Here is a 13,823-nt window from a genome sequence, read left to right as displayed (position 1 = left end):
CTTGCGGCGAGAGTCAGATGACTGGGAGTGACCTAATGTCCAATACATTTTCTGCTGATCCAGCTGTGTGAGTCCCCTGTGGTGGCTGTAACAAATTCCCACAGATGTAGTGCCTGAAAACAATAAGAAAATTATTCTTATATGGTTCTGGAGGCTAGATTTCACTAGGCTCAGGTCAAGCTGTTGGCAGGGCTGGTCCCTTTTGGTGATGTTAGGGGAGAATCCCTTCCCTTGCTGTTGTTAGCATCTCAAGGCCACCTGCATTCCTCGGCTCTTGACCCAATCCCTGGCTTCACTTATCACATCTCCTACTTCTTCCTCTGATCTTCTTGCCTCCCTCTTATAAGGATCCTTGTGATGATATTTAGGGTCCACCTAGATAATCCAGGATAATCTTCCATCTCAAGATCCCCAATTTAATCACATCTGCAAAGCCCATTTTACTATGTAAGGTAGCATTCAGTTTTTGGTTATTAGGACATGGATATCTTTAGGGGATGATTATTTAGCTTATCACTGCATCATAAAATGCAAATCTTGGGCTAAGCTCTTTAAGGTCCTTTCCTACTCAAATAATCCACAATTTTGAGCAGATAAAGGGAGGTGCTGTCATTGAGATTTTTACATTTTACAAGGCCTGATTTTACAAAAAGAAGGTGCTAGTATGATGACTAACAAGATGTTATTTTGTCTTCTGACATTGAGTCTACAATAGCATTTGGAAATAATATTGCTTCTTGAGCAGCAACAGTCACATATGAGTGAAGTTATTTATCTGTGCGTATAAAGCAGGAAGTTTTCAAAAATGAAGGTGACCTAGATGTAATCCCAGGGAAGCAGATCAGGAATGGGATAGCATTTTGATATATGGAATCCTATTCAATTGTACTGTACCTTATTCAGAGATGGTCAAGACGAAGTGCTGGTGACTCAGAGAAGCCCAGAAAAATTAGAGTAAAAAACAATTACTTGCACTGTGTATCTGAGCACTGCACGGAGGAGAGAGTGTTTTGGCTAACAGACTTGACCCCTATGGTTTCCTTGGTAAGGGTTCAGTCTGGATTTCTAAAGCAGCTTGCTCACAGAGAGAAGACATGTTGGTCTAGCTGATATAAGCATTTGATTCTGCTGGATGGCTACACTTTTCATGGCAAATTTGTAAGTCAATATTTGACTTTAAGGCTCACTGATTAAGCATACATCAAAAAGAAACACCAGTATATTTGATGTACATTGCACATTGAACCTGAATTTGGAAGAGTCAAAATAAATGAAAAATTTTGGAAATGGAGGACATAGAGGTGTAATAGTTCCTGGGTGCTTGCTCCATGAAATATGCTCTAAGGGTGGCCAATGTAGTATCACCCTCCTTTGCCTTGCTCTACCTTTCTCTCCACAGGTTTTCCCTAAATAAATTCCTTTTATGTCTTCCTTGGCCGTGGCTTTTGTTTCTTAGATGATTTGAACTAAGATAATAGCCTTCTTCAGGAAATATGTGCTTTGTTTCACCAATTGCTCTCTTTGGATATGGCTTAATTGGCAACCAACCAGAATGATTTTGTCTGAAAACTTCCTAGTATGTACCCAGAAATAATATTTTGAAGGAAAGCTGGATACAGCATGGAGTATGTGGGAATGTGGGAGTAATGCCATCTGCCTTATACCTCCATTGATTATTTATTTTTCAATATCTTTGATTTTTTCTATTTAGATGGATACATTATCTACCCATACTGACCAAAACTGGGTTTGAAAAGTTGGCTTTTCCTACCTTTGAATTTTCTTTCCAGAAGGAAGTTGGCAGCAACTGAACAGGCAGGTGAGTCTTCATAGTTCTAGGAGAAGGCATTTTGCTGGCCAGATCCAGACCTGGGAAAGAAGGCTACACCATTTAGCGGAACACTTCTCATCAGCTCCATGAATTCAATATTATTGTTTTGTCAGATATCTGAAATGAGGTTTACCAAATAGCTGGCTCTGCCTAAAATTATGGTTTTTACATGTCTAAATGATTCCCTCCTAATGACACTTTTACCATCCATTCAGGTAAAGGAAAGCACTAATGAGATACTGGAAACCACTGAGGCAACATTACTCTCCTTATTTGCTGGGTATTGGTTATACTTGTGTGGGAAGATGAAGACGTTTTGGGAGGTGAGGTTGGTGCAACTATGTCCCCAACAAGCACTTGAATATTTTGTCCTTTGGGGTGTTCTATTACTGCAATGGGGAGTAGATTAAGGCAGCTGGAGAAGAGCTGGCTTCCCTCTTAAGGGAGGTGGGTTATTGGCCAACTCTACAAGGCTAGCAGTTCCATGTAAATAGCTTCATGCTTTCTTTTAACCTTTACTTTCCAGGCCAAGAACTGCAACAGCCACCAAACACCAGCACTGTGCTCTGTGCTGGGATGTATTTTCAGATGAAAATTTGAGCCTTACTGTGGTCAAGTAATTTCTCCAAGTTAGTAAATGTGACCGCCACGACTGGAAATCAGTTAGTCTGTGGGTGTGGAAAGCCATAGAGGGGGAGGCCTAAGAGACATTGTGGAAAGCAGCAGACAGACAAGGAACAACTAGATGAATCTCAGAAAAAATCCTCCTTGGAAACAGAATGTCCAATGCTGAGTGTTAAAATACCAAGTACAGGGGGCACCTGGGTGGCTCAGTCAGTGAAGCATCTGCCTTCGGCTCAGCTCTGATTCCAGGGTCCTGGGATTGAGCCCTATGTTGACCTCCCTGCTCAATGGGGTATCTGGTTCTCCCTCTCCCTTTGCCCCTCTGCCCCCCCTTGCTTGTGCTCTCTCTCTCTCAAATAAATAAAATCTTAAAAACAAACAAACAACCAACCAAATACAGACTGGGATTTGGCCACATGCAGCATGAAACTCAGGGGAAGGGGCTTGAAATTGCAGAGTAGCAGCCTTGGTTGGAGAAGCACAGCTTCTGGTGGAGAATCAGATATATAGAGAAGGGGAGGCACCCCCTGGAGACCTGGCAGTGATGGGAAATAAGGAAGTAAGAGGAAGAAAATTAAAAATCCTGCACAAGCAAAAGAAATAGCCTACTAATTCCTCACTGCCAACCACCAAGACCTAGGAGTAGTAAACCTCTCTATTTCGATTCCTTATAGTTTTTTCTTAAACTGAGGCTCACCAGCCTACCTGGGGCTCTACTAACAAATGTTATTTTAACAAAGTCACAAATGGCTTCACAATCAGGATGGATTGAGTCAGTTTGCCTTTGATAGTGAGGAATGTATTTTAGCTGCAAATGGCTTTCTCAGGTGGGTAATCCATTGGGGAGGAGTCCAACTGCGTGCTGTCTATTTAGAAGTCTGCCCCAAGTTCTCATCCCAAAAGTGAAAGCTCCAAAAAAAGCAACCAGAATTCTCTGAAACTTTAAGGGTATTGCTAATTGCAGCTGGTTTGAGGGGCTATAGATGCGTTTTCCATTTATTAATGTCCAGGGGGTACCTGCAGTGGGTGTTAGACTTTGAGTGTGAGTCTCAGCTTTTAGCACAGACCCCGCTACTGACTGTTAGGGACAACTGGCCAAGATTTTGGCAAGGTCTTATTGTCTTTAGTTAACAGAGGGGAACATATGAGTTGCACAAGTTGCCCAAGTGTGGGACCAGAGAAAGGTGCATTGCCCCTAAGAGGAGAGGGATACTCTCCTGACCTGATTGGCTTTGCTTGTGGGAGGCACTAGGACTCTGAATTCTAACCTGGATGATAGGGATGCCCACACTGAGGAAGTCATGGCCCCTCAAAAAGGCAAGAGTGACTGGGGCCTGTGGTCCCTCTGTCACTGCATACCTTGCTGCTGTGGCATCTTGTCCCCTGACACTATGGGGTATCATGGGTCCCACTCCTGGTGTGTAGTGGCACAAAATCTAATGGCCTAATACAAATGACCTGAACACCTGCTGTCTGCACCAATGAAAATGTCCAAGGAAATTAGCAAGCTCCCCACTACATGTGAAACACTCATAAAAGTGGCGTGGGCACTGATCAGTGTCGAGGTGTACCAACATGCCAAGGCACTGATTCTATACTGTTGGGCCTAGGGGCTAGCCCTGATCCTGCCACCACTGGGCTAGTGGAGGATGACCCCAAACCCAGTGAGGTGGATTGGGACACCCTGGAGAGGGAAGCAGCTGGTACTGGCCACTGGGGACATCTGCCAGAGTGACAATTCACAGGGTCAAATCCGTGGGGGGTAATAGAGAATTAGAAACAGAAATTTGAAACTTTACATGCCTTAAGATTAAAAATATTTTAAAAGACTGTAGGGCAGGAGGGAGGAAAAGGGGCTGGCTGGCTGTTGAGAGTGTTTAATACTGGCTCTGAGCTATTATGCAACCTATGGATGTGAGTCAACTAGCCGGTATTTACAAGAATCCCCAAATGCTTAACATTTTAAAAGACCCGCAACAAGCCGTGGGTGTTATACACAACCAATGAGTCGTTGAACACTACATCAAAAACTAATGATGTACTATATGCTGGCTAATTGAACATAATAATAAAAAATTAAAAAAAATAAAAAAAAATTTAGCAAATACAAAAACAAACACACAAACAAACAAAAAATAAAAGACCCACCCGCAAAGCCTGAAAGTGGAATTCTGGAGAGAGGCAGGTGACACACACAACCTCCAACCCATGACTAATTCAACCAGAGTTAAAGCAAAAGCTGCAGCTGCGGATGATCTCAGTGTCATAATTGGGATTTCTAATCACAAGGGAGAATCCAAACCCAAAGACACAAGCCCTAAAGATATAGAGGGAAAATCCTGTCTTCTGCTTACTTGGATTTTTATGGCTTGGCATGGAGCCTACCCTTCTATCATAGTTATTTTTTTTAAATTTTTTAAATTTTATTATGTTATGTTAGTCACCATACAATACATCATTAGTTTTTGATGTGGTGATCCATTGTTTTCATATAACACCCAGTGCTCCATGCAGTATGTGCCCTCCTTAATACCCATCACCGGGCTAACCCATCCCCCTCCCGCCCTCCCCTCTAAAACCCTGTTTGTTTCTCAGAGTCCATAGTCTTTCATGGTTCATCTCTCCCTCCGATTCCCCCCCTTCATTTTTCCCTTCCTTCTCCTAATGTCCTCCATGCTATTCCTTACGATCCACAAATAAGTGAAACCATATGGTAATTGACTTTCTCTGCTTGACTTATTTCACTTAGCGTAATCTCCTCCAGTCCCATCCATGTCGATGCAAATGGTAGGTATTCATCCTTTCTGATGGCTGAGTAATATTCCGTTGTATATATGGACCACATCTTCTTTATCCATTCATCTGTTGAAGGGCATCTCGGCTCTTTCCACAGTTTGCTATTGCGGACATTGCTGCTATGAACATTGGGGTGCATATGGCCCTTCTTTTCACTACATCTGTCTCTTTGGGGTAAATACCCAGGAGTGCAATTGCTGGGTCATAGGGTAGCTCTATTTTTAATTTTTTGAGGAACCTCCACACTGTTTTCCAAAGTGGCTATACCAACTTGCATTCCCACCAACAGTGTAAGAGGGTTCTCTTTTCTCCACAAGCTCTCCAACATTTGTTGTTTCTTGCCTTGTCAATTTTTGCCATTCTAACTGGTGTAAGGTGGTATCTCAATGTGGTTTTGATTTGAATTTCCCTGGTGGATAATGATGATGAACATTTTTTCATGTGTCTGTTAGCCATTGGTATGTCTTCTTCAGAGAAGTCTCTTTTCATGTCTTCGGCCCATTTTTTGACTTGATTATTTGTTTTTTGGGTGTTGAGTTTGACAAGTTCTTTATAGATCTTGGATACCAGCCCTTTATCTGTAGTGTCATTTGCAAATATCTTCTCCCATTCTGTGGGTTGCCTCTTTGTTTTGTTGACTGTTTCCCTTGCTGTGCAGAAGCTTTTTATCTTGATGAAGTCCCAAAAGTTCATTTTTGCTTTTGTTTCACTAGCTCTGGAGATGTATCTTAAAAGAAGTTGCTGTGGCTGATGTCAAAGAGGTGACAGCCTATGCACTCCTCTAGGATTTTGATGGATTCCTGTCTTACATTGAGGTCTTTCATCCATTTTGAGTTTATCTTTGTGTATGGTGTCAGAGAATGGTCGAGCTTCATTCTTCTGCATGTGGCTGTCCAATGTTCCCATCACCATTTATTGAAGAGACTGTCTTTTTCCCATTGTATATTTTTTCCTGCTTTGTCGAAGATTATTTGACCATAAAGTTGAAGGTCCATATCTGGGCTCTCTATTCTGTTCCATTGGTCTATATGTCTGTTTTTGTGCCAGTACCATGCTGTCTTGGTGATCACTGCTTTGTAATATAGCTTGAAATCGGGCAACGTGATGCCCCCAGCTTTGTTTTTCTTTTTCAACATTTCCTTGGCGATTTGGGATCATTTCTATTCCATACAAATTTTAGGATTGCTTGTTCCAGCACTTTGAAAAATGTCATTGGAATTTTGATTGGGATGGCATTGAAGGTATAGATTGCTCTGGGTAGCATAGATATTTTAACAATGTTTATTCTTCTGATCCATGAGCATGGAATGTTTTTCCATCTTTTTGTGTCTTCTTCAATTTCTTTCATGAGTATTTTGAGGTTCCTAGAGTATAGATTGTTTACCTCTTGGGTGAGGTTTACTCCAAGGTATCTTATAGTTTTTGGTGCTATTGTAAATGGAATTGATTCCCTAATTTCTCTTTCTACAGTTGCATTGTTAGTGTATAAGAAAGCAACTGATTTCTGTGCATTGATTTTGTATCCTGCCACATTACTGAATTGCTGTATGAGTTCTAGTAATTTGGGGGTGGAGTCTTTTGGGTTTTCCACATAAAATATCATGTCATCTGTGAAAAGAGAGTTTGACTTCTTTGTCAATTTGAATACCTTTTATTTCTTTTTGTTGTCTGATTGCTGAGGCTAGGACTTCTAGTACTATGTTGAACAATAGTGGCGAGAGTGGGCATCCTTGACGTATTCCTGATCTTAAGGGAGATCCTCTCAGCTTTTCCCCATTGAGGATGATATTCACTGTGGGGTTTTCATAGATGGATTTTATGAACTTGAGGAGTGTTCCCTCTATCCGTATACTCTGAAGAGTTTTAATCAGGAAAGGATGCTGTATTTTGTCAAATGCTTTTTCTGCATCAATTGAGAGGACCAAATGATTCTTCTCTTTCCTCTTATTAATGTGTTCTATCACATTGATTGATTTGCGAATGTTGAACCACCCTTGCATCCCGGGGATAAATCCCACTTTGTTGTGGTGGATGATCCTTTTAATGTATTGTTGGATCCTATTACCTAGGATTTTGTTGAGGATTTTGGAATCCATATTTACCAGGGATATCGGTCTGAAATTCTCCTTTTTGATGGGGTCTTTGCCTGGTTTGGGGATTAAGGTAATGCTGGCCTCATAGAAGGAGTCTGGAAGTTTTCCTTCTGCTTCTATTTTTTTGAAACAGCTTCAGGAGAATAGGTATTATTTCTTATTTGAATGTTTGGTAGAATTCCTCAGGGAATCCATCAGGCACTGGACTCTTGTTTTTTGGGAGGTTTTTGATCACTGCTTCAATCTCATTACTGGTTATTGGCCTATTTAGGTTGTCAATTTCTTCCTGTTTCAGTCTTGGCAGCTTACAGGTTTCCAGGAAGGCATCCAATTCATCCAGATTGCTCAGTTTATTGGCATATAGTTGTTGATAATAATTTCTAATAATTGTTTCTATTTCCTTGGTGTTAGTCATGATCTCTCCCCTTTCATTCATAATTTTATTAGTTTGGGTCCTTTCTCTTTTCTTTTTGATAAGTCTGGCCAGTGGTTTATCCATCATATTAATTCTTTCAAAGAACCAACTTCTAGATTCATTGATCTGATCTCTGTGTTTCTGGTTTCTAATTCATTGATCTCCACTCTAATCTTAATTATTTCCCTTCTAATGCGTGGCTTAGGCATCATTTGTTGATTTTTCTCTAGTTCTTTAAGGTGTAGGGTTAGTTGGTGAATTCGGGATTTTTCTATTTTTTGAATGAGGCTTGGATGGCTATGTATTTCCCCCTTAGGACCGTCTTTGCAGTATCCCATATGTTTTGGACCGATGTGTTTTCATTCTCATTGGTTTCCATGAATTGTTTAAGTTCTTCTTTGATTTCCTGGTTGACCCAAACATTCTTGAGCAGAGTGGTCTTTAGCTTCCAAGCGTTTGAATTTCTGCCAAATTTTTTCTTGTGATTGAGTTCCAGTTTTAAAGCATTATGGTCTGAGAATATGCAGGGAATAATCTCAATCTTTTGGTATCGGTTGAGACCTGATTTGTCACCCAGTATGTGGTCTATTCTGGAGAAAGTTCCATGTGCGCTTGAGAAGAACGAGTATTCTGTTGTTTTAGGGTGGAATATTCTGTATATTTCTTTTTTTTTAAATTTTTTTATTGTTATGTTAATCACCATATATTACATCATTAGTTTTTGGTGCAGTGTTCCATGATTCATTGTTTGTTCATAACACCCAGTGCTCCATGCAGAACGTGCCCTCCTCAATACCCATCACCAGGCTAACCCATCCCCCTACCCCCTCCCCTCTAGAACCCTCAGTTTGTTTTTCAGAGTCCATCATCCCTCATGGTTCGTCTCCCCCTCTGACATACTCCCCTTTTCTTCCTCTCCTGTTATCTTCTTCTTTTTCTTTTTTCTTAAAATATGTTGCGTTATTTGTTTCAGAAGTACAGAACTGTGATTCAACAGTCTTGCACAATTCACAGCGCTCACCATAGCACATACCCTCCCCAATGTCTATCACCCAGCCACCCCATCCCTCCCACCCCCAACCACTCCAGTAACACTCAGTTTCTTTCCTGAGATTAAGAATTCCTCATATCAGTGAGGTCATGTGATACATGTCTTTCTCTGATTGACTTATTTCACTCAGCATAACACCCTCCAGTTCCATCCACATCGTTGCAAATGGCAAGATCTCATTCCTTTTGATGGCTGCATAATATTCCATTGTGTATATATACCACCTCTTCTTTATCCATTCATCTGTCGATGGGCATCTTGGCTCTTTCCATGGTTTGGCTATGGTGGACATTGCTGCTATAAACATTGGGGTACACGTACCCCTTCGGGTCCCTACATTTGTATCTTTGTGGTAAATACCCAGTAGTGCAATTGCTGGATCGAACGGTAGCTCTAATTTCAACTGTTTCAGGAACCTCCATACTGTTTTCCAGAGGGGTTGCATCAGCTTGCATTCCCACCAACAGTGTAGGAGGGTTCCCCTTTCTCCACATCCCCGCCAACATCTGTCGTTCCCTGACTTGTTAATTTTAGCCATTCTGACGGGTGTGAGGTGGTATCTCATTGAGGTTTTGATTTGGATTTCCCTGATGCTGAGTGATGTTGAGCACTTTTTCATGTGTCTCTTGGCCATTTGGATGTCTTCTTTGGAGAAATGTCTGTTCATGTCTTCTGCCCATTTCTTGATTGGATTATTTGTTCTTTGGGTGTTGAGTTTGATAAGTTCTTTATAGATTTTGGATACTAGCCCTTTATCTGATATGTCATTTGCAAATATTTTCTCCCATTCTGTCAGTTGTCTTTTGGTTTTGTGGACTGTTTCTTTTGCTGTGCAAAAGCTTTTTATCTTGATGAAATCCCAATAGTTCATTTTTGCCCTGGCTTCTCGTGCCTTTGGCGATGTTTCTAGGAAGAAGTTGCTGCGGCTAAGGTCGAAAAGGTTGCTACCTGTGTTCTCCTTTAGGATTTGGATGGACTCCTGTCTCACGTTTAGGTCTTTCAACCATTTGGAGTCGATTTTTGTGTGTGGTGTAAGGAAATGGTCCAGTTTCATTCTTCTGCATGTGGCTGTCCAATTTTCCCAACACCATTTGTTGAAGAGACTGTCTTTTCTCCATTGGGCATTCTTTCCTGCTTTGTCGAAGATGAGTTGACCATAGAGTTGAGGGTCCATTTCTGGGCTCTCGATTCTGTTCCATTGATCTATGTGTCTGTTTTTGTGCCAGTACCATACTGTCTTGATGATGACAGCTTTGTAATAGAGCTGGAAGTCCGGAATGGTGATGCCGCCAGCTTTGCTTTTCTTTTTCAACATTCCTCTGGCTATTAAAGGTCTCTTCTGGTTCCATACAAATTTTAGGATTATTTGTTCCATTTCTTTGAAAAAAGTGGATGGTATTTTGATGGGGATTGCATTGAATGTGTAGATTGCTCTAGGTAGCATTGACATCTTCACAATGTTGATTCTCCCAATCCATGAGCATGGAACGTTTTTCCATTTCTTTGTGTCTTCTTCAATTTCTTTCATGAGTATTTTAGAGTTTTCTGAGTACAGATCCTTTGCCTCTTTGGTTAGATTTATTCCTAGGTATCTAATGGTTTTGGGTGCAATAGTAAATGGGATCGACTCCTTGATTTGTCTCTCTTCTGTCTTGTTGTTGGTGTATAGGAATGCCACTGATTTCTGTGCATTGATTTTATATCCTGCTACTTTACTGAATTCCTGTATGAGTTCTAGCAGTTTTGGGGTGGAGTCTTTTGGGTTTTCCACATAAAGTATCATATCATCTGCAAAGAGTGAGAGTTTGACTTCCTCTTTGCCGATTTGGATGCCTTTGATTTCTTTTTGTTGTCTGATTGCTGTGGCTAGGACTTCTAATACTATGTTGAATAGCAGTGGTGAGAGTGGACATCCCTGCCGCGTTCCTGACCTTAGGGGAAAAGCTCTCAGCCTTTCCCCATTGAGAATGATATTCGCTGTAGGTTTTTCATAGATGGCTTTTATGATCTTGAGGTATGTACCCTCTATCCCTATACTCTGAAGAGTTTTGATCAAGAAAGGATGCTGTACTTTGTCAAATGCTTTTTCTGCATCTATTAAGAGGATCATATGATTCTTGTTCTTTCTTTTGTTAATGTATTGTATCACGTTGATTGATTTGCGGATGTTGAACCAGTCTTGCAGCCCAGGGATAAATCCCACTTGGTCGTGGTGAATAATCCTTTTAATGTACTGTTGGATCCTATTGGCTAGTATTTTGGTGAGAATTTTTGCATCCATGTTCATCAAGGATATTGGTCTGTAATTCTCTTTTTTGATGGGGTCTTTGTCTGGTTTTGGGATCAAGGTAATGCTGGCCTCATAAAATGAGTTTGGAAGTTTCCCTTCCATTTCTATTTTTTGAAACAGTTTCAGGAGAATAGGTATTAATTCTTCTTGAAATGTCTGATAGAATTCCCCTGGGAAGCCATCTGGCCCTGGGCTTTTGTTTCTTGGGAGATTTTTGATGACTGTTTCAATTTCCTTAGTGGTTATAGGTCTGTTCAGGTTTTCTATTTCTTCCTGGTTCAATTTTGGTAGTTGATACATCTCTAGGAATGCACCCGTTCCTCCAGGTTATCTAATTTGCTGGCATAGAGTTGCTCATAATATGTTCTTATAATTGTTTGTATTTCTTTGGTGTTGGTTGTGATCTCTCCTCTTTCATTCATGATTTTGTTGATTTGGGTCATTTCTCTTTTCTTTTTGATCAGTCTGGCCAGGGGTTTATCAATCTTGTTAATTCTTTCAAAGAACAGCTCCTAGTTTCGTTGATCTGTTCTACTGTTCTTTTGGTTTCTAGTTCATTGATTTCTGCTCTGATCTTTATGATTTCTCTTCTCCTGCTGGGTTTAGGCTTTATTTGCTGTTCTTTCTCTAGCTTCTTTAGGTGTAGGGTTAGGTTGTGTATTTGAGACCTTTCTTGTTTCTTGAGAAAGGCTTGTATTGCTATATACTTTCCTCTCAGGACTGCCTTTGCTGTATCCCAAAGATTTTGAACAGTTGTGTTTTCATTTTCATTGGTTTCCATGAATTTTTTTAATTCTTCTTTAATTTCCTGGTTGACCCATTCATTCTTTAGTAGGATGCTCTTTAGCTTCCATGTATTTGAGTTCTTTCCTACTTTCCTCTTGTGGTTGAGTTCTAGTTTCAAAGCATTGTGGTCTGAAAATATGCAGGGAATGATCCCAATCTTTTGGTACCGATTGAGACCTGATTTGTGACCTAGGATGTGATCAATTCTGGAGAATGTTCCATGGGCACTAGAGAAGAATGTGTATTCCGTTGCTTTGGGATGGAATGTTCTGAATATGTCTGTGAAGTCCATTTGGTCCAGTGTGTCATTTAAAGTCTTTATTTCCTTGTTGATCTTTTGCTTAGATGATCTGTCCATTTCAGTCAGGGGGGTGTTAAAGTCCCCCACTATTATTGTATTTTTGTCAATGTGTTTCTTTGCTTTTGTTATTAATTGCCTTATATAATTGGCTGCTCCCATGTTCGGGGCATAGATATTTACAATTGTTAGATCTTCTTGTTGGATAGACCCTTTAAGTAGGATATAGTGTCCTTCCTCATCTCTTATTACAGTCTTTGTTTTAAAATCTAGTTTGTCTGATATAAGGATTGCCACCCCAGCTTTCTTTCGGTGTCCATTAGCATGGTAAATGGTTTTCCACCCCCTCATTTTCAATCTGGGGTTGTCTTTGGGTCTAAAATGAGTCTCTTGCAGACAGCATATTGATGGGTCTTGTTTTTTAATCCAATCTGATAGCCTGTGTCTTTTGATTGGGGCATTTAGCCCATTTACATTCAGGGTAACTATTGAAAGGTATGAATTTAGTGCCATTGTATGGCCTGTAAGGTGACTGTTAACTGTCTGTTGTCTGTGTTCGTTTCTGCTCTTTGCTGCTTTTAGGTTCTCTCTTTGCTTAGAGGACCCCTCTCAATATTTCTTGGAGGGCTGGTTTTGTGTTTGCAAATTCCTTTAGTTTTTGTTTGTTCTGGAAGCTTTTTATCTCTCCTATTTTCAATGATAGCCTAGCTGGATATAGTATTCTTGGCTGCATATTTTTCTCGTTTAGTGCTCTGAAGATATCTTGCCAGTCCTTTCTGGCCTGCCAGGTCTCTGTGGATAGGTCTGTTGCCAATCTAATGTTTCTACCATTGTAGGTTACATATCTCTTCTCCCGAGCTGCTTTCAGGATTTTCTCTTTGTCTCTGAGACTCGTAAGTTTTACTATTAGATGTCGGGGTGTTGACCTATTATTATTGATTTTGAGAGGGGTTCTCTGTGCCTCCTGGATTTTAATGCCTGTTTCCTTCCTCACATTAGGGAAGTTCTCTGCTATAATTTGCTCCAATATACCTTCTGCCCCTCTCTCTCTCTCTTCTTCTTCTGGGATCCCAATTATTCTAATGTTGTTTCATCTTATCATATCACTTATCTCTCGAATTCTGCCCTCGTGATCCTATAGTTGTTTCTCTCTCTTTTTTTCAGCCTCTTTATTTTCCATCATTTGGTCTTCTATATCGCTGATTCTCTCTTCTGCCTCATTTATCCTAGCATTTAGTGCCCCCATTTTTTATTGCACCTCATCAATAGCCTTTTTGATTTCGATTTGGTTAGAGTTTAGTTGTTTTATTTCTCCAGAAAGGGTTTCTCTAATAACTTCCACGCTTTTTTCAAGCCCAGCTAGTATCTTTAAAGTCATGATTCTGAACTCTAGGTCCGACATCGTACTAATGTCCGTATTGAGTAGGTCCCTGGCTGACGGTACTACCTCTTGTTCTTTTTGCTGAGGTGATTTCTTTCGTCTTGTCATTTTGTCCAGAGGAGAATAGATGAATGAGAGAACAAAATGCTAACAGGCTTACAACGTCCCCAGCAAATATACTGTATACAAATCAGAAAAGACCTGAAACCAGGGGAAAAGAAAGGCAAAGAAAGAAAAAAGAAAGAGAAAAAGAAAAAA

At 40.5% G+C, this 13,823-nt stretch overlaps 1 protein-coding gene across 2 annotated transcripts in view; it reads right to left on the bottom strand.

The window, feature by feature from the left end:
* LOC113937879 (sulfotransferase 1C1) overlaps window positions 1-13,823 on the bottom strand; it is a 41,290-nt gene that overhangs the window by 7,453 nt on the left and 20,014 nt on the right. For both annotated transcript variants that reach the window (XM_027622796.1, XM_027622794.1), the window contains exon 3: window positions 1,772-1,869. In XM_027622796.1, coding sequence (XP_027478597.1) covers window positions 1,772-1,869 — 98 coding nt within the window. The remainder of the gene's footprint in view (window positions 1-1,771; window positions 1,870-13,823) is intronic.

This window comes from Zalophus californianus, chromosome 8 (assembly GCF_009762305.2).
Source record: "Zalophus californianus isolate mZalCal1 chromosome 8, mZalCal1.pri.v2, whole genome shotgun sequence".
In the NCBI taxonomy this organism is placed as follows: Eukaryota; Metazoa; Chordata; class Mammalia; order Carnivora; family Otariidae; genus Zalophus; species Zalophus californianus.
Note: the sequence above shows the minus strand (reverse complement) of the source record. Positions and strands in the feature narration are given on the sequence as shown.